This window comes from Enhydra lutris, unplaced genomic scaffold, assembly GCF_002288905.1.
Source record: "Enhydra lutris kenyoni isolate GAN:26980312 unplaced genomic scaffold, ASM228890v2 scaffoldscaffold61, whole genome shotgun sequence".
Lineage (NCBI taxonomy): Eukaryota > Metazoa > Chordata > Mammalia > Carnivora > Mustelidae > Enhydra > Enhydra lutris.
The window spans coordinates 2,736,586-2,759,196 of record NW_019154145.1 but is presented as its reverse complement, the minus strand read 5'-3'; the positions used below and the strand labels follow the sequence as shown (position 1 = coordinate 2,759,196).

General features: G+C 59.4%; 1 protein-coding gene across 2 annotated transcripts in view; it reads right to left on the bottom strand.

The window, feature by feature from the left end:
• LOC111158592 (phosphofructokinase, platelet) overlaps nucleotides 1-22,611 on the bottom strand; it is a 50,621-nt gene that overhangs the window by 8,354 nt on the left and 19,656 nt on the right. Inside the window, exons 3-16 of one of the 2 annotated variants that reach the window (XM_022520719.1) lie at nucleotides 20,488-20,565; nucleotides 17,827-18,016; nucleotides 17,225-17,390; nucleotides 16,121-16,165; nucleotides 15,838-15,946; nucleotides 13,087-13,182; nucleotides 11,753-11,845; nucleotides 11,053-11,178; nucleotides 9,803-9,867; nucleotides 9,272-9,341; nucleotides 9,007-9,153; nucleotides 7,425-7,495; nucleotides 6,305-6,392; nucleotides 5,697-5,849 (exon numbers count right to left, since the gene is read on the bottom strand). In XM_022520719.1, coding sequence (XP_022376427.1) covers nucleotides 5,697-5,849; nucleotides 6,305-6,392; nucleotides 7,425-7,495; nucleotides 9,007-9,153; nucleotides 9,272-9,341; nucleotides 9,803-9,867; nucleotides 11,053-11,178; nucleotides 11,753-11,845; nucleotides 13,087-13,182; nucleotides 15,838-15,946; nucleotides 16,121-16,165; nucleotides 17,225-17,390; nucleotides 17,827-18,016; nucleotides 20,488-20,565 — 1,497 coding nt within the window. The remainder of the gene's footprint in view (nucleotides 1-5,696; nucleotides 5,850-6,304; nucleotides 6,393-7,424; nucleotides 7,496-9,006; nucleotides 9,154-9,271; nucleotides 9,342-9,802; nucleotides 9,868-11,052; nucleotides 11,179-11,752; nucleotides 11,846-13,086; nucleotides 13,183-15,837; nucleotides 15,947-16,120; nucleotides 16,166-17,224; nucleotides 17,391-17,826; nucleotides 18,017-20,487; nucleotides 20,566-22,611) is intronic. The other variant, XM_022520720.1, reaches the window with a different exon arrangement.

Here is a 22,611-nt window from a genome sequence, read left to right as displayed (position 1 = left end):
GGAGTCTTCCAGACGCTCAGACAGCAGGCCTCCTAAGGAAACGCCTGCCACGGGTCAGCCTCGGGACACAAGCTCAGGGCTGACACAGCACACACCTGTCCGCTGCCTTCCTGTGGCCTCACCAGTGCAGACCCCATGCATGCTCCCGGGACCACAGCGTCCCCACCTGGCCCCGTCCCAGATGACCACTCTGATCCGGGTCTGCCTGCCCAGCCCCGGGATAAGGTCTAAGTATGCATCCAAGCCTCTCCCTGGAGGTCCACTGCTGGCACCAGCTGCAGCCTCTGTCCTGCTCCCGGGAGAGAGGACCGAGGAACGGTGGCCACCAGACGCACCAGCTCCTAATCCAGCAGCCGGGCCCCTTCGGTCACTAAAACCAGCACCGACAAAGCTTCAGTACGGAAAGCAGCCCCACCCCGCGCTGGGAGCACAGGTCAGGGGACAGGGAGGAATCAGGAGTGTGGACGTCCCCAGAGAGGCCCCGTTCACGGTGGGAGGGTCCCCTCCCAAACCCAGATGCCCTGCCGTGGCAGCCAGACCGTTCTCCCAGCAGTCCCCGGGCTACAGTCCCACTCGCCTCGAAACTTGGCGTTAACAGTCCCAGTGCAGCTAACGTCTCGTCACACGTGTTTTAAAAACAAATTGTGTGAAAACGTAAGGAGGCGCTCAGAACAGGGTGAAGACGAGAGCCCCGGACCTGGACTGGAGACGCAGTCTTGCTGGGAGGTTAGCCCCCACCATGGGGATGTTCCTCCCCTGGCCACCTGCCCTCCTCCTGTTGGGGGACCACGCCCCACAGCAGTCCATCACCATGGTACCGATGTCTGGTACCCACAGACCAGACAGTGCCCAGGGCGGGGCCTGCCGGATCCCCAAGGACGGGAGCTCCTTTCTAGGAGCAGAGCCTCCCCCTGCACAACCAAGGGCATGTCCAAGCCACATGCCTACTCTCCCCTGGAGCGTTCCCACTCCCAGGCCCCGAATCCCTGCACGCACGCCCTCCGGGCTTGCGCTGAGCCCTCCTCACACACCACTGCAGGCTGGCTGTCCCCTGAGCGTGAGACGAGCCTACTGGGCACAGCCCACGAGAGACTAGGGTGTCTTGCTTTGGGGTGTGCAAGAATGAACCTCACCTGGAGAGCTCGAGGACCAGCCCTGTCTCAGCTACGCCACGAGCTCCCACTGACCGACCACAGAAGGAACCCTCACTGCGGCTCGCGCTTTCTGCAGCAGAAGGTGGGCTTCTGCTCTGGTGGGCTCCTCCTCTGCGCCCGCGAGAGCAGAAGAGAAACCCCCTGCCCAAGTCCACCTGATGGAGCCACGGGGCCTCTTACCTCCACCACGGCATTGAGGCCCGTGTCCGAGCCCAGGCTCACATCTGTGCCCGGGACATTGTTGCTAATGGTGGTCGGCAGGATGCAAATGGGAATGCAGAACTCCGGGTGGTGGCCCCGCGAGTCGGCAAGCAGAACAGCACTCTCGAAAGCCTGAAGCAGCAGTGCAAGTGGTCAGCGGGGCGTCCCCAGCACCCCTGCGAGCCGTGTCCACGGGGCCAGGGGCGTGGGAGCTCTGGGACTGCAGAAGGGGAGCTGCGGGAGCGGGGACCCAGACGTGGGGCACAGGCCTCCAGGAGGAGGTGATGCAAGCCGGCAGGTGGCAAAGCAGGAGCCAGGGAAGGTGGCGTGTTAGTGGACAGACAGCCATCCCCCCTTGGCAGCTCGGAGGCAGCGAGGGAGGCCAAATGGTGGCGGGGTGTGGGGGGCTTTATCAGGGGCCAGGCCAGCCTGGCAGCTCTGTGCGGTCCACGGGGGCACAGGGGCCCTGCAGCTTGGCCTCGACAAGGACCCCAGCACCGGCATGAAAGGCAGCCAGCAGGGCGACAAGCACTGAGCTGGGGAGCCTAGCCGGTCGCGCCTCTGCTCTTCCCCAAGCCCTTCCCAGGAACTGACCCAGCAGCCGGAAAAGCCAGAGCCCCATGGCCGCTCGGGGACCCCAGGCTGAAGAGTCTGCCTCCGAGGCCAAAGAGGGACTGTTCGCAGGCTCGTGGGCAGAGGTCTGAGGTCTCTGCCTCTGTTAATCCAGTGTTCGTTAGTGGCACAGGTCCCCCATCTGCCAGCCCTGAGCCCACCAGGCTCGCCGGACGGCCGGGCGGTTTGAGAGACCACCCACAGGCACACAGACGCCCACACGGGCTGTACTTCTCCCCCAAGGTGACCACCGTGCACTGCTGCAGGAGCACACCAGGATGGGGTGGGGGCAGGCCTCCCGGAGAGGCAGATGCTCTCCATGGCCTCGTGCTTCCCCAAAACACATCGGGTCCTGGGGCTCCTGTGGCCCGAGGACCTGTGGATGGTGGACCTGTGGCAGGTTAGTCCAGGGAGCAGCCAGGAGGCAGCGGAGGGGGTCACTCCCCTGCCTCGTGGCCCCTCTGCCTTCACCCTCCTCCACCTCAGCCTGCCCCCGTCCCTGCACGGACCCTGCTTTTCGGCCCCAAGGCCAGGTGAGGGCCCCACGTGTAGTGCTAGTGTGGGCAGGTGTGCAGCCGGCTGTCCCGGAGTCACAGGGTGGGCTTTGAGGCCAGGAGGGCGGTTAGCATCCCTAAATCCAGCATCCCACAACCACAAAAACTGTCCGCATTCTGGTTCCTGTTGCTCCTCTTTTTCTCCTCCATCTCCAGGAATACAACCGGGACCCTCCCGCAAGGACAGGGGACAGCCCTGCCAGGAGAGGGAGCAGGCGGCTGGAGGGGATATCTGGTCCCGGGTCTGGGGAGCAAGGCAGACTTGTGCTTTGGGCTCCAAGTGCACGGAATTTACAACACAACAGCCCCGCACTAACGCCGAGAAAGGTGGGACGCTTTGTGGGGAAATAACCCTGCTCCCATCTCGTGCTCCTAACTCGGGGCGGCCACCCTCCCGGCCCGCACGGCACCACGAGGCTCAGATCGGTTGGGGAGGTCTTGGGCGCCAGTTCTGGGGATGCAAACACAGCCCCTCACAAGCCACGCAGCCGTGGTGGGACGGCTTTCTGAGCCCCCGCTTGGACGGGCCCGGGAGTCATCGCAGCCTTCGGGAAGCACGAGATGCACAGAGGTCTGTCTGAGGGATGCCCCAGTAAGCTGAGCACCCTCGCTGACACGGAGGACATCAACTGTTAGGACAGTGACCGAAGTGCCCAAGATCACGACACGTCCGGGGGCCTGGGCCCTACGGACAACTGGGGCCGATGGCTCCCTGCAGCCGGGCCATGCTGAGGTCGTGGGGGTCAGCAGCAGTCGGGCCTCTAGCCACCATGCGCCAGTGGCACCCCCACAGCCCGTTCTGGCGACCGAAACCACCCCAAGGCATTGCTGACGCAGCCCGGGGGCAGAATCCCAGCACAAGAGGCACTCAGGGCAGCCAGCGCACCTGGACAGGAGGCCACGGGCCCACAGCTGGTCCACCCGGGCAAGAGCGCCTGGGTGACGGGCGCACACCTGCACGGAACTCACTCTGGTGCTCGGTCCCTCTGGAGCCCGTCAGGAGCAACACAGGGCACCCTGAGCCGGCCCCGGAGCCCCGAGGGCACCTTTCCAGCCGGCCGCTCCCCTCTGTGCGGCCAGCCCCGCCAGGTTCCAACCCAGATCCAAACCCCACACGGCTTCACTCCGGCTTGCACAAACACCACTCCATACGAAACCCAGCCACGTCCACACACCCTGCCCGTGCCTGGGTCCCAACCAGGACACAACCAGCAGGGGCAGGAGTGGGTGTCAAGGCTCCTACACAGGTCCCCCTGGACATCCAGCTCACCACGGGTCACAGGCCAGGACAAGGCCCTGGTGCCCGCGAGCCCACCCACAGGCCTGGGCCTCAGCACGCGTGCGCACCTTCTCCCTGCGAGCGCAGGCCTGGACCAGCCCCGACACGAAGGAGCCACCTCATAACTGGGTAACCGGCTTGAAGAAACTCAGACACGTGAGAAACCCGATTTAAAAGATCATTTACCCAATTTCCAAACCACTCCAGGGCAGCAAGGTGGACCATTTAGAGTTTCTGTATGTATTTTTCTATCTAATCTTGATAACCTGGAAACCATGTTTTCAAGCACAGGATCCTGGAACTCTAAAGCGGGAGACCCCTGGCTTCGTGCCACAGAGCACACACCCGATGTCACAGGGAAACCAACACCCACCAAGGCCCGCCCCGCCACCGCCGCCAACTCCCATGTACCCCCTCCCCCAACCCCCGGAGGGCTCCAAGCCGGTGACAGTTAGGAAACATGAACTTGCGGTTCCTTCCACCGAGTGTAAGCAGATGCAGACTCCAGCCAAGGACAGAGAAACAGCAGGAAAGCACGGACGACGGTCACACACAGGGAGGGAATGTGACCCTCCCACAGAAGGCGGGAGCCTCAGCAGGGGCGGAACTGGTTCCGAGCGGGCAAAACAGGAGCAACAGTCACCAGGACGGCGGGCGCGATGGCCCGGAGACAGGTTAGTGGTGCCAACAGGGGCGCTCCGGCGTGGACGCACGGGAGACACAGGGCAGGGCTTTTTAGTAAAGAAACCACAGAACGGTGAAGCAGCTCAGAAAAGCAAAACAAAACAAAACACAAAGAAGCAAAGTGCTAAAGCATTACTTACCGCCTGAATTTTATTTAAAAAGCTTCTCTTTTATTTACCAGCACTAGAGACAAACGTGATCCCAGGGGTTAAGAAAAAGAATCCTAAAAAAACACTCTTGGGATCTGTGTCCTCACAGGGAAAATAAAGACTGGAGGATTTACTGAAGAACTGCGGACGCCAGATTAAAAAGGAGGAGGAGCGTATTCTGCTCGTTACTGTGCTGTGAGCTCCCACACCACCTGCCCGGCGTGATCACAAACCGGGGAACATGGGTGTGTTTCTGCTTTGCTACTGCTTTTCGGCAAAACAACCAGCATGGCATCACTGATTTTTCAGGTGTGAGTTAGTGTCCCTGAGTTACAGTGGGGAGAACGGTGCCAGCAGCAGGAGCCACAGGGAGGACGGAGGCCACTGGTGGATTCAGGTCAGTGAACAAAATTACAGAACCCTCAAGCTCAGGTTCTATCCTCATCCATTCGGGGGCATCAGACCCAGGATTTGTCATAATAAATTATGATCCAAGGCTTCCTGGGGGGCTCAGTCCTTAACCATATGCCTTCGGCTCAGGTCATGATCTAGGGTCCTGGGATGGAGTCCCACGTCAGGCTCCCTGCTCAGCACGAAGCCTGCTGCTCCCTCTGCCGGCTGCTCCCCCCTGCTTGGGCTCGCTCTCACTAACTGTTGCTCTCTCTCAAATAAATAATAAACCAATTTAAAAAATTAATAAAGGATGTTATGGGGCTGAAGTAAATTTGGTCCAGCCAAAAAAAAACAAAACAAAAACAACAACAACAAAAAAAACCACCTAACTTTAATGATTAGCTGAATCACGAAATCCAGCCCACAACTAGGGGAGCCTCAGACGCTCCCAGTCACTCGAGGGCTGGCCGCAGCGGAGCCCCGGTGCTGAGACAACTCTGGGCATCGGATCAGAGACAGTCAGGCTTAAGGAAAAAAAGAAAAAAAAGCAAGCGTTTCTGGAAACAAGCTGGAGTCTCACCGCCGTCTCTAGTGCGTGGCAGATAAAAGTGGGCCAGCGCCCCCCGCGCTAGCGTCCACCGCATCTGCTCTGCCGGCCACACGGACTTACGTCGGTGATGGTGTTGAGCGCGGTGTCCGCACCAATGCTGAAGTCGGAGCCCGGCACATTGTTGGAGACGGTGGCGGGGACCATGACCATAGGGACACGGAGCTCCTCGTACCTGTCCCGGGCAGCCGACAGCTCCAGCAGTCCCAGGTAGGCCTGTCAGGCAGTGTGCAGGTGTGGGGGGAGGGGAGTAGAGGGCCGTTAGGAACACGGAAGGCGGGAGGGTCACCAGATAGGTCAGGCGGGAGGGACACCGCGTCTCCTGGGGGCAAGCGTCTCATTGTCTGAGGCCCTTAGGTCTTCTCTAAAGCAAGCGGAGAGGTTAGGAGGGACCCATCATGGTTGAATAAAAACAGTTAAGGTCTGCGGTCCAATGTTCAACCGCAAGCCGTGGGGTCACGTGACCACCCTGCCTGCTGGTGGCCACGGGCCTCGAATTCGAGAGAGACGACCACCTGCGCAGACGGAGACGCACGCGTCCCAGGTGGGGGGCCCCGCTCCTGCCCCCAACTCGGCTGCTCCCGCCGCCCCCGCCCACTGCACTGCGCCGCTGAAGCCTGCCCACGCTCACCCCCTACACCGCGGGCAGGTGCCCCGGGCCAGGGACGCACCTCGAATCCCCCGATGATGAGCAGGGCGTTGATACTGTGCGTCCGCATCTGCGCGGCGATGTCCTCCAAAGACTTCCCGGGCAGCGTGCTAGAGACAGGCCAGGGCACACATGCAGGCGGGCAGACCCCGCACCACGGGCGACACCCCCGCCAGCCTCTGGGGAGCCCCGCGACCCCCACGAGCCGTACCCTGCTGGACGGCAGAGCTGGGGAAGCAAGGCTCCAGGGAGTGTATTTAAAACAACAAAACCGAACACCACACACAGGAAGGGACGCTCAGCTGGACCCCAAGAGAACCCTGACACCTCCTCAGGGAAACGCTCTGTCAACGCCTGTGAGTGTTCCTGACCCCCGAACCCCCGCTCGCGCAGCTCACCCAGCCCTGCTCTCAGTAACGCCGCACGTGCTCCCGCTCGCGACCCGCCTCCTGTCTTATCACCTGGAGGCAACGGCCGGGCCAGCGTGGAGGACCAGACGCATGACCGCTGGCCCGGCCGCGGCCACAGAGCCGCCAACACCCGCCCTCCTCTTTCCCCCGTGCGGACAAGATGTTTGTGCTTTCAGTACATTTAAATGAACTCTCAGGACAAAACTGCCCGGGGCTGGGTAGTCGGGGCAAACCAGGGGGCTCAGGGGCAATGAGAGGGTCCCCCGGCTTCTGGAGCACAGCCACCACCTTGGAGCAACCCTGGGCTCAAAAGCACAAGCACGTGGGTATCACAGCCGATCGGAAGGGGCCCGGGGCACACAGGTGGACCAGGAGCCCCAGCATCCCCAGCAGCGGGGGCGGGCAGCAAGCCGTGGTAGAGAAGACGTGGGCTCCGCAGGGCCCGCCTGCAGCCACCATGGGGCTCTGTGCATCAGCGGAGATCAAGGACACTGCGACAGCAGTCCCCGAGTCACGTGCCTCGCCTCTGCTGCAGGGCAAATCTCGGGGGCTCCCCAGAGCATGACCCGGATCCCTCGTAGTGGGGAGGGTGCTGGCACGTGAGCCAGCACCAACTGCCTTCGGGGTCCCTTCCCCAGAGTGAAAAGCAGCAGCTTCAGCCCCAGCTGCTCGTCTAGGATGGGTGCCCTTCCCCTTCCTAAGAGCTGTTCAGAACGGGGATGGGGAAGTTACCGTTTGGTCCCAAGAATGGAGCCTCCTTGGCCGGTCCAGCCTCCGACATCCCCCCAGCCGATCTCCTTTATCTGGCGTGCAGACACAGCCGAACGGGGGGGCGACAAACAAGGGGATGAGCTGTGCGGACAGAGGGCTCCCAGGTCCACACGCTCTGCAGGGGCACCTCCCCAGGGGCCTGTGAGGCACTCGGAAGCTGTCCCCGTCGTTTCGCTGAGCGGGTCAGGTGGGTCAGGTGGAACCCAGGACACCTCACCCCGGCCCTCCCGCTGCCTACCCCCACCATGCAGATCAGATCCAGACCTCAGCTGGCCATGTTCTACCCACGGGAATGAAAGAAAGACAGATATTGTTTTTCTTAGTTGATACAAAAGAAAACTTCTTTAATTAAAAATTGAAAGAAATCTCAAGAATGCAGGTGAGGCCAGCTAGAGGCATGCACACAGGCCGTCTCCTGGGCTGGCTCCCCTCCCCGGTCCTAAGAGTGTGGTCTGGTCCGCACACACCGATCCCTTCCCAACTCCAGTCTCCAGCCCATGCTTCTTAGAGACCCCGAGCACAACCCCTGCCAGCTCCCAGGACACCTCCCCCCAGGGCATCCGGTCACCTGTCCACAGGTCCCATCCTGCTTCTTCAAACCCCTCCTGTCTTCTCTGAGCAAAACCCAAGTTCCTTCCAATCACCTACAAGCCACCTGACCCCACCCTCTCCCATTCCCCTGCTCTGCTGAGGCAGCAGCCACGTGAGCCCACCGTCCCAAGCCCCTCTGGGCCTTGGCGCTGTCCTTTCCAGCCGGCACATTCTCGAGGCCACTGGCTCAGCGCCTCCGTCCCCCGTCTGAGACTCCCTCCCCTGGGGTCCCTAGGTCCCAGGGCAGACCCCTACTCTGGGCATCTGTGCAGCGCTGGTCCCGGCCCAAGGTGCCCCATCCCGTGCTTCCCCCCATCGCTCACCATCCTCTCCCTCCCCAAGCTACAGCCTGGCAGAGGGCAGCTCTGCTTTCCGCACCAGCTGGCTTCCCCGGGGTAAGAACTCAGTACATTTTGGGTGATCAGGCCAATAAATACTGTCCCGCAGGGCACACCGCAGCCTCAGCCACCATTATCTCAACTCCTGCAGCATGTGACCTCGGTCAGGCTAATCCGTGTCTCCATGCCTCAGTTTCTAAATAAGGAAAATGGGGCTAATATCTCAGGTCTGCAGCTCTCCTTGAAGTACTCAGTGTACACAGTAAGCACTCAAAGGGTCTGTTCCCTCCTTTCAGCAAAACTTTCCTCCAAGTGCTTGCTGGCTGCATCCCACTCCCGCAGCACAACAGCCTCTGGGAGACACACGACCCGGCCCCTTCCTTCCGGAGGCCGGCCCCCACGGGCCCCACCGGCCCCACTGCCTGCAGCCCCTGAGGAACCCCGGAGGTGCGCGCCACACGGAGCATCCTGCAGCGCCCAGGGCCCGTACCCCAGGGCGGATCTAGAGCAGAAGTCATCCTACAGAGCAGCGTCTGCGCTCACCATGTGACAGAGCGCTAGTTTGCAGCCTTGGGAGGTCCTCCGTCTCCCAACGACATCCCCCAGGGACTCACCTGGCCTTTGGCGAAGCCCTCGAAGCCGTCGTAGATGGCGAGCATCTTGTGTCCATCCGCGATGCCCACGCGCACGGCGGAGCGCACGGCGGCGTTCATCCCGGCAGCGGGCGCCCCCACGTTTATGACCGCCACATTACAGTTGCTCTGCGAGACAGCGGGGACACGCTGTGAGCGCGGGGCAGGCGCTCAGCCCAGGATCCCGGGGGCGGGGTCCACGGGGAACGCGGGGCTGGCTCTCGGGGCGGCGCGCAGCATCACCGACCTTCACAATCTGATCGTCAGGCAACTTGATGGCGAGCCGCTTGTAGGTGTTGAGATTGGTCTCGAAGCTCCTGGAAGGAAAGGGGGCCATCGGGCGGAGGTCAGAAGGCGCATGGAGCGTGAGGGGAGGCCCTGGGAGAAGGCCTGTGCCGGACGCGGGCAGTTGGCTCAGCCCTGCTTGGAGCGCTTGGGGCAGGCAGAAAGCCCTGGGGTCACCCCGCATCCCCGAGGCGCCGGTATCTCCAGCTGCGGTGGCCGCCTGCTGAGAAACCTGGTCTTTCACGTGCTCCAGTGTCCTGCCGGCCGCGCCCCAGTTCCCATCTGCCCCTCCCTAAGTTCTCCAGCACCCAGCCTGCCGGAAAGCAGACCGCACGCCAGCTGGTCCCCCAACTGGCCATCAGGGCCCTGGAGCTGCCCAGTGGCGCCCTGCAGCCTGTCTCAGCTTCCGACTTCGTCCGCTGGGACAGAAGGAGCACAGCCCTGGAGCACGTCCCACCCAGCCCCGGGGACGCAGAGCGCTCCCGACAGTCACCTCCCACGGAGCTGCACAGCATCCTTAAATCTCCTCTCGTCCATGGCCTTCTGCACGTCCTGGGTCTTCAAACAAATAAAGGAGAAGAGAACATGTCAAGACTCCCACGTCTGTGAATGATGACGGCTGCCACACCTGGCGGCTCCTGCCGACTCAACCCGGCCGTCCCCACCTTCCAGGCTGGCAGCCCAAGCTCGGCGAGTCACTCGCCACTGCGGACAGTGACTGCAGTCCCCAGCCAGCTGCAGGGGACACGCCCGGGCCTGCCCAGCTCAGGCAGCTCCGTAACAATTGCTGGGGGTCGGCCGGCGATCCCGGAGAGGGGGACCCTGAGATCCCCAGGAGAGCAAAGCCAGAGCGAAACCAGGCTCTCCGATGGACGCAGCCTTCTGAGCAACTCCTGATCTGATTCTGACAAAAAAGAAGCAGGACAGAGCCAGCCTCTCGGGGGAGGGGGTCGCCGCGGGGCGGGTGACAGTGGGGAACAGGTCCCCAAGGAAGCGGCCTGCCCCTCTCAACCTGGGCATCTTGGTAAGTTAGTCCCTCTGTGAACCTCAGCCCCCTCTGATCCCCACTGCCGTCGGGGGTGACAGGACTGGGCCAGGCCCTTGACAGAGAGCAGGTGACACACATGCAGCCTCGCACACTCGCGCACACACATCTGCTCACCCCAAGGGCTTCTGGCAAGTGTGTTTCTGTGGCTACATTCAACACGTCCCTGCAAGTAATCACGTCCCTGTCTAGGTGACACAACACATCCACTCAGAGCTGCCAGAAAGGCCAGGGAAGGGACGGTCACGGGCAGGCTCTGGAGAACGAAGACAGGCACGGTATCTAATGCCACTCGCTGTGCCCGGTGACCTGGGAAACCATAACCCGTCCCTGCATCCAGGGGCCTAAAGGAGTCCGGGGCACATCAGGATGCCACCTGCCTTAGCCGCCCCACGGCCAGCCCTCCGGTCAGAAGATGCTGAGGGACAGGAGGGCAGGGACGCAGAGATTGGAGTACTTCAGCCCCATGCCCCTCCCCCCAGGACACCCTCCCCGGAGTCCCCACAGACCCACGTTTCTACACATCACCATCGTCTGCACATACTCCCTCTCTCAGCGTAGCGGAGGTTACGTCCCATGCCCCAGACCGATGACCTCAGAGCCCCCTGCCTTCCCCGCAGGCAGCAGCTCGGCTCTGGGGAAGCTCCTGGAAGCCCGTGTTGGACTAACCAGGGAGCGCGTGGACGCCCGGAACTCACCATCTGCACGCATTCCACCAGGGGCAGCCGCACGGCCTGGTTCCCGCTCAGCGACACCACGCAGGCCGGGGTCTCCGGGGTGGCCTGGAGAAGGGCAACCACGGCCTCCACCCCCATGCGACTGGCCTGGAAATGAGAGTCACGGAGGTCAGAGACAAGGTCCAAGGCCAAGGCACCATGCCCCCCCCCCCCCCCGCCTGGCCCCGGGCTCCACCATGGCATGAACACAGTCCCCCCAGCAGATGCGTCCCTGAGCAGAGACCTGCCCCACGGTGTTCAGAGGGACCCAACCTGCCTCCTGGCCTCCAGGTCTGGGTCCCAGAGAGCCACTGACCGTCCACCTGCCTCCAGCAAGGAGATTCCGACCCTATAGCAAGCGGCTGGCCGGGGGCAGTGAGGGGAAGGTCAGAGGGCAGAGAGCACCCAAGACCAACACCCACAAGTGTGGACTGGGCCACTCCACGGCCTGCCTCCAGACACGTGCCCATGGGCTCTGTTCCCTGGGGTCTCTGTCACCCTCGGCCCCCCAGGTCTGGGGTCTCCCACATCTGTGCGACTGGGGGCCGAGCCCAGTTAGCATGTCCAGGACGGGCCACCCACACTCTGCTCAGGCAGAGACACTCTGAACGGGATGGTGTGTGGGCAAACCGTTCCTACTCGCCCCAGGCGAAGGCACCTGACCATCTCCCTCCTCACGCACCAAAATCCTGTCAAAGGCCGAAGGAGTCCCGCCTCTCTGCACGTGTCCCAGGATGGTCACACGCGTGTCGTACCCCAGCTGCTTGACCACGAGCTGCAGGAGACACAGCAGGTTAACCCAGGGGGTCACTGCGTCCCGGGTCTTGGATACTCCTGCTTCACACCGACATGGAAAAAAATCCTAGTTTCTAAATTTCACTTCCTAAAAGGATGCTTCATTTAACGGTGAGCTGAAGTTTGTTTTTGTGAAAGAATGCTTTTGTTATCACATAAAATCTGTCTCTCCTACCTCGCCAATGAACCAAAGTAACACGATTTTTGAAAAAGGACACGGCATCCCGGATGTTTTACAGGAATGTAGACGTTTCCCTGAGTCACGTCAGCGGGCACAGCTGTATGTGAAAAGGGCACCGTGGTCAACCACGGCATTCCCACGGGCTGGCCCCACGAGTGCACTGCAGGCTGCGGGGTCAGGCCCCCGTCCTCGCCAGACCTCACCTCCTTCTCTATGAAAACACTGGGGTGGGGCGGGGGGGACGTGAAGCCTGTGGCCCTTGCTCTGTGGGCCCGTGTTCACTCTCGATGTCTTACATGGGGAAGAAAACCTTTGCCCTACTCCTTCTTTCACTACTGGCAAAGTGCCTTCACCCACAGCTCCCCAGGCCTTGAGGTCAGGGGCTCAGCTGGTCAGGGAAGGAGGAGAGGGCGTGACAGAAAAGCCACGTTGCAAAGCCCGGCTGACAGCGTCCTTTGGGGTGATGGACGGCTTCACCCAGAGCCTGCCCGCCCGTCTGTCGGTCTGTCTCCCCAGCATTCTGTCTGGAACACGTGCAGTCACCTGCCCCACTGGAGAGCCTGGCCCATCCCGCCGGCCCCGGGGCTGGCGCGCCAGGCCAGCACCTTCCAGCGAGCCGCACAGCAATGGGACCTCCTGGGCGGCCCCCCACAGGGCCGGGTGCGGCACAGGTGCCCATGTGACAAGTGCTCTCGTCTGCAGGAGCACTGGGGCTGCGCGTCCCAGTGCCTGAGCCTTGTCCCTGGTGGGGCAGCCGGCGCCCAGCGCTGGGAGCCCCTGTCCACCCTGCGGCGTCTCCCCGACCGCCAGGGCAGCTCCCAGGCCTCCGGGAAGATTCCCAACAATCAGGCGGGAGCTGCAGGAGACTCACCCCGTTAAAGTCATGAGTCATTACAAAACCATCTATCAGTATCCGGGAGAACAAAAAGGGTTTTCATGATAATAACACAACGTTCCAAACGCAAACGCTGCCAGCGCCGTTAAAATCTCCGCTTTCCGGGCTGGCGCCCGAGGAGAACTGCAAACTGGGACACGCTCACCTCCTTGATCTGCTCAGAGGTAATGGGCTTGTTCTGGGTGTCTATGGCTCCCTCCGCCACAATGATGATATTCAGTCTTTTTTTCCTGGCACGGTTCTAGGGGAAACAGAAAATGAACATCCTTAAACACCTAAACTGTTTAAACAACAAACAAATCCCGGGCCCTTTGCGCCAGGTAGAAACCGTCACCTAGTTTCGCAAGCCTGGTTTCTACCCATCCAGGCCCGGGAAAGGCCCTCCCAGTGCGTAGCTGGAGGCGGCAGGGGGCGAGAGGGGCCTGTGGGCTGGCCCAGGCGCACGGGGCAGCCGGGCAGTCCCAGACCGGGGGCCACACTCCTTGGCCGTTTGGTCCCAGAAGGCGTGAGCTCCGCGATGCGCTCCCATGGCACGTCTATGCAGCACACCAGGCTTCTCATCTCCTCAGAGACCAGAGCTTCCCACCACCCCACCGTGAGCCCATTCAAGCACAGAAACCCCGGGCCCACGCAGGAGGCTGGAGGGGAGCGGGGGAGAGCGCGGGGCTGGGGACAGGCCCTGCTGGCACTGTGCCCACACCTGCCGTCCCCACAGGCTCAGGGCAGCCGTCACCCAGCGACACCCTGAACTCATTCTCAGCCAGTCCGTTCTCTATCCCATCCCAAGTTACAGACCCTCCCCCCAGGGGGGCTGTGAGCCCCAGCGTGGACAGTGCCTGAAGCCCTCACAGCCGGTGGAGCCCCAGTGAGCCCCCAGGGCATCTGGGCTGATTGCTTTTCAATAGACACAAACATGCTCTACTTGGAAGAGCTTACTATCGCTAGTCAGGAATGTTTTCTAGGAGATGTAAAAATGTGGCTCCGAGAGCGACTGGGACGTGTCCATGAGTGCAGGAATATAGCCATGGAGCCGCATGTCATCTAGAAAACGTAATACTCCTGATGGTCACAGAACACGAGTCCTCCCCACAGGCACACAGGAAGATAAGCCGCCTTGCCTGGACAGGTGTGCGGACGCCTCTCACTTCCCTGACTGGACGCATCCCTTCCCTGAGTCCTCACGACAGCATCAGGGACCTGAAGAATGTGGGGTCATTGCCCAAGGTCACTGTGCGGGTGGCAGAGCTGAGGCCCAACCCCAGGACCTGTGATGCCTCAGAGAGGCCTCTCCAATTCTAGAACAGAACACCTGGGATTTGGGGTGTACTCTGAGGCTTGCTTCCTAGGCCAACTTACTGGACAAGATATTTGTGCTACATCCACAACCAATAAACATGAATTACAGACACAGTGAGATCGAGTGTTTCCACAAGAGGGTGTCCAAGCCAAACCATCCACCTTACATCCCCCGACCCTCCCCGAGGGGAACCCCGACACGTTCTTGTTCTTGTCCTAAGCTCATGGTTCATGAGGCCTGAGACCCAAGGGGGTCTGCAGATAAGGCCACACAGTTAGGAAAATAATGGCCAAATCTAACAGAGGGCCTCAGCCCTACCTCACCGGGACCTGCTGACCACTGTGCATGGCCTCAGAGCAGGGACGTGCTTCCCTGTCCCCAAGGTCTGCCACCAGAACTTGCCTATGGCCGCGTGGCCCTGGACCAGGCTGGGGTGTTGGGGGAAGGAAGGATGGCCGGTGGGGACGGGCACGGCCCCTGGAGGATGCGACCACAAGTAACGCCCTGTGGCACTGGTGATTAAACGCATGTCTCAGAGCCACACAGAAGGACCAGTCTAAGACCAGGGCCACCTCCAATGTCGTGCAGCCAGCCGTGAATCGCCCCATGCCACTGGCCCACGTCCCCAGGTGGGAACCGAGAAACTACAAGTGGATTTATTAGATCCACGAGACTACTGGGATGTGTTCCTGCCTTCGCCGGTCCCCCCCAGCTGCGCCCCACCTTCCTGGGGGCGTGATTCTCCCAGCAAAGCCATGTGTCATCAACAGCTCCTTGTATTTGGGTCAAGTACGCGGAGTCAAGTGCGCTGCTCAAGCCCCTTTCTTGGAACCTGTCACCTTGAAGCTGGCGGCAACGTCCTATTGCTCATGTACCCTGGTTGCACGCAGAAAGTATGTCCTTGCTGAATACAACCACATCCGGCCTGGGCCATAGGCTTACCTCCCCACCTGCAGGACGGGGATGACGTGGTCGGGAAATGCGCCCCGTGCCCCAGGTTCTGTCCCGGGGGCTAAGCTCGTAGGTCCTCCTCAGAGGCCCTCCTGCAGGGAATCTGCCCTCCGTGCATGTGGGGGACACAGGCAGCCCCAGGCCACAAACAGGGCAAACCCTGGTGTAAGGAACCCCATCTGCAACCATGCCTGAGGCACACCCGGCGCGGGGCGGGGGCGAGACGGGGACTGCACAGCCCAGGAAGGGCTGTGACCTGCCCCATGCTGCTCTGTGCCGCTGCGTCCGGGGTTGAGACATGGCTCTGTTCACACTGGTGCGTGGAGACAGAAGAGGAGGCAGAGTTCCCCCCCCGACTCTGGTTTCTCCTAACAGCTTCATCTCTACTCAAGACCTTCCCTCAAACTCCAGCTGCTGCTCTGCAGGAAAAACAGTTTGGGGGTCTCTCTACGGCACCCCTTCACGACCCCGGGGGGCAGCCAGACACGCGAACAGCCAGTGTACGCAGACCCTGCGTGACAAGCTCGAATTCTGTTGAGAACCACGGAGTTTCCACGTGTTTGTGACTCCGCCCAAACGGGGGCCCCGAGGCTGCCGCCCATCGCCGTCAGAGACCCTGGCGGTCAGGGGACACGGAACACAGGTTACCTCGGAGAGTTTGATGCACATGTCCTCCTGCCAGCCCTCTTCTGGGGGCGACTCCGGAAGGAACACCCAGTCCGCTCCACAGGCCAGGGCGCTCACCAGGGCGAGGTACCTGCCCAGAGACAGCGCTGGTTTTGAGGCTGCGGCCGGGCACGCTCAGCTCGGAGGCAGCCCTGGGCAGGCAGCCGGCGCACAAGCGTGCAAGGGGGACGGCGGGCCACCGGGGGGCATCGAGGGGGCCAAGTGGAGGGTGCTCGCCGTCCAAGCTGCATCTCCCCATACGTACCCGCAGTGTCTCCCCATAACCTCGAGAACGAAGGTCCTCTGGTGGCTGGAAAAGACAAAGGAAACATCCACTGACCACCACGGGGAGCAGCGAGAAAAGCAAAGAGGAAAGTGCTCCCAGGTTGGACAGAAGCCCTCTCTGCCATGACGGCAACACCTATGCTTCCAAAAAGCGCCCATTTCCTACAAAAGCAGATGCCACTGTGCTAGCATTTCGAGCTCTTGTGAGCAAAGGGGCTTGGGGTTACTCACTTCACAGCCAGTGTTTGCTCTCCCGCACACACGCACATTCCCGGACACCTCTGTGCCGGTGACCGGCTGCAGTGCTCTGCACAGGCGGGGCTGGGAGACCCCCCGGGGCTGGGACCCTCCAGAGCCGGGAGCACAACCTCCGGCTCTCCCGTTGCCCACAGGGCCCTCACCCACCCACGGAGCCAGAGGACATGGGGCATGTCCAGTCCTGCTGCTCCTGCTGGAGGCCCTGCATGGGACTTCCCAGTAGCATTAGTCTGTCTTCCCTCCAGGAAACACTTTTTTCTTCTAAAATCAGGGGTAGGAGTAAACTTCCACAGTTGAAAATAAACAGTCAATGGGAAACAGTTTTCTCGCTCTGGTTCTAATATTCAGTAACAAGACTGGATCAAACACCCGTCTGGGGAACCCTCCAGGGCGGACGGACATCTACACCGCAGCACAGAACACACCCATGAGGGAACCCTCCAGGGCCAGCACGGACGTCTACATCACAGCACAGAACACCCCCAGAGGGAATCCTCCAGAGCCGGCACGGACATCTACACCTCAGCACAGAACACCCCCATGAGGGAACCCTCCAGAGCAGATGGATGTCTACACCACAGCAAAGAACACCCCTATGAGGGAACCCTCCAGGGCCTACACAGATGTCTACACTGCAGCACAGAACACCCTTATGAGGGAACCCTCCAGGGTCTACACCATAGCACAGAACACCTGTCAGGGGAGACTTTCAGGGCCAGCACAGACGTCTACACCCAGCACAGAACACCCTTACAAAGGAAACATCCAGGGCATCTAAACCACATCTAACCCACCAGCCCCTCCCAGGCTCCCATGGCCCTGTAACCTCTGGGCGGTGGTCATGATGGCGTCCACGACCTCGATTATCCTATGCAAGGCAGAGTCAGTGCCAATAGTCATATCGGTCCCGCAGAAGTCATTGTCGATGGAGCCCACCATGCCCACGACGTTGAGGTACGCGTGCTTCTGCACCTGCTCCTTGTCGATCTCACCTGCGCGGAAACGAGCATCGGCCATTACCAGGAGATGCCACAAGTGGACGTTCAGGAGCCCCCGCGGAGCAGGAGGAGGAGAGTGGTGGGTGAAGGGCAGCCCAGCTCACTCTTCCCTCCGCCCCCCAGTTCTCCTCTGCCAAGTGGGGACACACAGGAAACCTATGTCCAATGGCCGTCACGGGCGCTACCCGAAACTGTGCCAGGGGTGGGCGGTGCCCGGCACGGGGCAGGACCAGGTACACAGAGCTCATCGTTTTCGGAGGCATAAGGTTGAGTGCCCAGCCTGGGGGACCAGGAGACCGACACTATCACCACTGATGCCTCTCCACAGTCAGACAGCGGGCATGGGGGCTCAGAGCTCTCTGAAGGGAACAGAAGAGGAACAGAGGGAACAGAAAACCCACAAGGGCAACACACAGAGGCAGGGATGTACCATTTTGAGCCAACTCCTCCAGCAGCCCACTCCACTCTTTCCGGAAGATATTGGCCCCTGTGAGACTCCCGTCCCCGCCAATGACACACAGGTTGGTAATGCCCCGCTGAACCAAGTTCTGAGCAGCCTTCAGGCGACCTTCCCGCGTGCGGAAGGCTTTGCAACGAGCACTGCCGATGATGGTCCCTCCCTGGAAAAGAAAGAAAATCACATGTATTTTTCTTCTTCCCCCAGGAGAGGAAGCGGCAGAGCTCAGCACATGTGAATACCACTGTATACACATAGGACTTGCAAATCGAGGTTCCCCTCGTTTAATCTGTAAGCTGGTCAAGCATGGGGACAATGGACAAAGGCACCGGCGTCAAGCCCAGGGCAAGCCGGGGAGGGTCTGGAGATAAGGACGGCCATCAGGTAAACACGCAGAGGATAAGAGTCTGCAGGATGACCCAGCCATCCAGGAGGCCTACGGCGGAGTGGTACAGCACGGGGTGCCGGCCCCCACCCCCACCGAGCCTCAGATGGACCTGGCACCGGCCAGCAGCTGCAGTCACAGAAGGCGTGTCCAGGAGCCCCCGGAACAAGTCCCCTGTTCCATCAGAGCTCACCGTGTGGAAAGGCAAGACAGGAAGCCACGAGGCAGAGGGGCTGACTTCTGCACATCTCCCTGCCCCTTCCTTGTTAAAGGCTAAATCTTAAGAGAACGCAAGCTGGATCAGACAAACTTCTGAGAGCGAGAAGTCGTGACTTTCACATTCGGTTTTTCAGAAACAAGATTCTTAGTTGTCTTTAGGAAAAAGCAGGGCTCCTTCCCACGCACCACACGTGCGCTTCTGAAACCCCCCGCCATGTGGGCCGCCCTCCAAGGGCATGCTCACTCTGCAAGGCGAGCGGCCCTCCAGGGAAGGGAGCCTGTGCTAAGGACTAGGAGTGTGGTGGCGACGGTGCTGTGGCCTGGTACAGCACAGGGGAGCCCAGGCGGAAGGCGCAGGATACACGGCCACAACCGGCTGGTTCCCCGGACTCTGCTTCCACCCAGAGGGATCGGGGCGTCATGTGCCTTCTTGCAACCGGAAGCGAAATTGGCAGCCAGCCGGTCCACACCGAAGGGATCACAGGCGTGGGACCCCCAGTGCGAGGCTACAACTGAGGAAAGTAAAGAAGGCGCCCTTCCCTAACCCCCACACATCCAGGGGCACCTGCACACCCCGTCTCCCCGGGGCAACCACATCCCACCCGCCCTCGTCTCCCCACGGGGCGACCGAGATTTAAGGGGCCGAGAAGGTCGCGTGCGCTTGGGGCACCGTGATTCACACGCACGGGGTGACGTGATCACCGTGCTAAGGCGCGTGGAGATATGTGGCTGCTCCCATCATCAGCCTGTTTTGTCTTAGCATTTTCAACACCGACTGTTCGAGCAACTTTCAACATTACAATTATTAGGCAGCACAGATAACCCTGTTAACACGAGGATTTATGGGAAATGATCCCCGTCTCAAGTTCCTTAACTCATCCCTCACCTCAGCCACCTGCGAGTGTGTGTGTGAAGAATAAAGACTTACTCTCCGGGCGGCTTTTGAGGGGGCAACGCGGTGTCCTTAACCACCCTCACCCGGCCAGAGGTTGCATCTAGAACTCACTCGCCATCAGCAGGGAAGCTTGTGCCCTGTGACTGCAGTCTCCGTTTCCCCTCCCCCAGCCCCCTGGCAAACACCGTTTTTCTGTTTCCGGGAATTCAGCTTTTTCAGATCCCACGTGTGAGTGAGACCACCGGTATCTGTCTGTCTGCGTCCTCCTTGTCTCGCCCTGTGCCCACCCTCGCTGCCCCAGCCTGCAGGATTCCCTCTCCTTGTCGGGCTGCACATGTCCCCTTTATATCTCTAAGCCGTGTTTACTGGACCCATTCTTCCATCGCACTGAGACGTTCAGTGGGACCGAACTGATTCTGGTTTCTAGTTAAAAAATACCCCACGTGAGTTCCAGATTAACACAGAGCTTTTCAGCACGTCCATTCTTCTCACCTAATCCGCCTCTCCCCGGACTGGGAGGCCTCCCTTAGCTACCGGGCTTGTGGAATTTATAGGCAGGAAACATCCTGGCAGGTTTCTTTCAAATTCAAAGTAAGCAATTGTTTTGCCTGAAGCCGTCCTTGCCTCATTCCTGGGCACACCAGAGCAATTAGCCGGGACTGGTTCAGGCCAGAACAGGGAGGCTGCTTCCCACTACATCCTGCCATCCTGGAGGGACCATTCCCAGCCTTTGCTACAGGGACACAAAGTGACTCTCAAAAATCCAACAGGCGGGGCTCTGTGCCCTGAGCACAGCACCAACAAACCCAAGAAGCCTCAATATTAATCTGGTCTTAAGAAGACAAAACCTGAAATCCACTACAAGGACCACAGGGAACACTAGCGGTTACAACATAACTTTTTACTGCAAGAATAATCCTGTTTGCACGATGTAAAGCTTTCTAAAAATGTTAATTACATGACAAATTAAGGCTGGTTTTGTTTTGTTTTGTTACTATGTAAGTAGGTGAGAATAACGCCAGCCAGGACATTAATCCGCGTTAAGCATTGCTGGAGCTTATGTGCAGAAGATTTCCGAATAAAGGAGGGACTTGACTTACTTTAGAGAAACAGAGTTTTGGAAGTCAGCACGTACCACTTGCAGAATGCTGGAGACGCTCTCCCAGTTGGCTTCCACGATGTTTCTGCCGCCATCGACCATGCCTTGGTAACCCTGGGGGAAGGGAACAGAGATCCTCGTTAAGACTAGGCTAAACTCTAGTGAGACCTTAGATGGATGTGTGAATTCTGTAAAATGCAAAGGACGAGGACCGTGAGCCCCGAAGAGCCGAGGGGTTGGGAGCAGCCCGAGGCGAGTGCTCACTATAAGCCTTCCGTGAATGGGCACTTCTTGCCGGGCTCACCAGGAGCGCTATGGGGAAGAAGACAGTTTATCACCTAACAGTGCCGGAGAGCCTGAAAGGGGAGATGCTTACCCCCAAACCGTGTGTAATCTAGCAAACTCCCATGCAAACAGTGGTGTCCATCACACGGCGTACAAGGGAGCACTCCCGCCGGGGCCTCAGTTTGCCCGTGTGACCCGTGCTACGCTGCATAGACACACCGTGTTTCTGAAAAGCACCGCAGACATGCATGGGCCCTACCCTGCGGTCAGCAGCAGCTGACCACCCCGAGGGCTGGTGAGTACATGGGATGGGAGCGCTCACTTTCGGCCGGAAGCCCAAGGACCATGACCTTCCAACTCCATCTCGCTTTCCCCCCAACACCACAAAAGATCAAGGCATCCGGAAACACCCATGTGTGTCCTTACCTGCGTGACTCTCTCCAGGACACTTAAACTTACAAAGGAACGGACACTGACCATTTACAAAGTTTATCACCACAGATCCTTACGGGGGATTCAGAGCTCCTAAACCAGTGAACATCAAGAGGAATGGAAAAAGTAAGGATTGCTCAAAATGGAATGGTCCACTGAGTAGAGAACCAAGTCTGCAAGTTAACCAACAGGGCAGGGGCCTTTACAGACCATCAGGACGCACCTGTGCTTACAACGGACACTTTCCGCCAAAAATGTGCTACCATCTTCTGTAAGACACGGGGTTAGTATGTTACATCTTAGTAACATGTAACACATATTAACCTATTGTATACAATACATATAATGTATGACTAGACTATCTTTATATCATGAAACATGGTATTATAGATTTCTACATTATACGGAGAGAATACATTTACATATACTGTCATAAATTATACAGAACGAACCTGCTCTCAACTTCGCTCTGTTCTCTTTCATTCCATGCCACTCTCCTCTCTATTTATCACACACAGAACACTAGGCTACCAACACACACCTGGGTCTGTATGTGTATACATTTAATATGCTAACATAGATATACATTGTATATAACATGTAATTATATGTTTATAGGTTTCTAATATACTGATACAAATATGTATTTTATATATCATACAGAGAACAAATTGTATATAACAGAATACATCAGAGTCGTGTAGTATTTTATACTACATAGTATACGTATACATAAGTACACGTAAACCTGTGAGTGTCACAGTCACACAGTTGTCACGTACGACAAACACCTAAGGGACAACGTGGCCTGAACGAAGTAGAGAAGCCAAGAGCAAGTGCCCGTTGGGAGCTGGCAGCCTCCCTCTGCCCCCGGATGGAGGATGTTACCCTGGGACTCTGGCCCCTCACAGTCCCCAGAACAGGCCCACTGTCGTCACGGGACAGTGATGCACATCTTGTAAACACAGCTCCCTAAAACTCACAGGGCGTGTATCGTGCCTTTTCAGCTCACTCCATATAAGGTAGCGAGCCGCGGCACCTGTCACTGTGGAGGGTGAGCGTGATAAGCAGAAGAGGCTTTGATCCAGGCCCGGTCTCTATAAAGGGAGCTCTTAAGAGGCGCTGTCTACACCCGGCCCTGTGTGTGAGCTCCCCCAGCAGAGGTTACAAAAGCCAGCCCTCCCTGCTTCTGAGGGACTCCCAGGGATCTTCAGCAGAATGTTAACAACAGGGAGAGAGCCAGGTGATAGCTGGATGGCAGCAAGACAGAGGACACACAAGGGAGGGCCCTGACTCAGGGGTGCCTTCCACTGAGCCCGGCAAACTCCCGGGCTCCCCCGTCACTCTGCACGCACGCCCAGCTCCGCAGGCCTCAGATTCCAGCCCAGCACTCAATAGCCAGCAGCGGTGCAGACTGTGAGCTCACTTCCAGGAGGCCTGGCG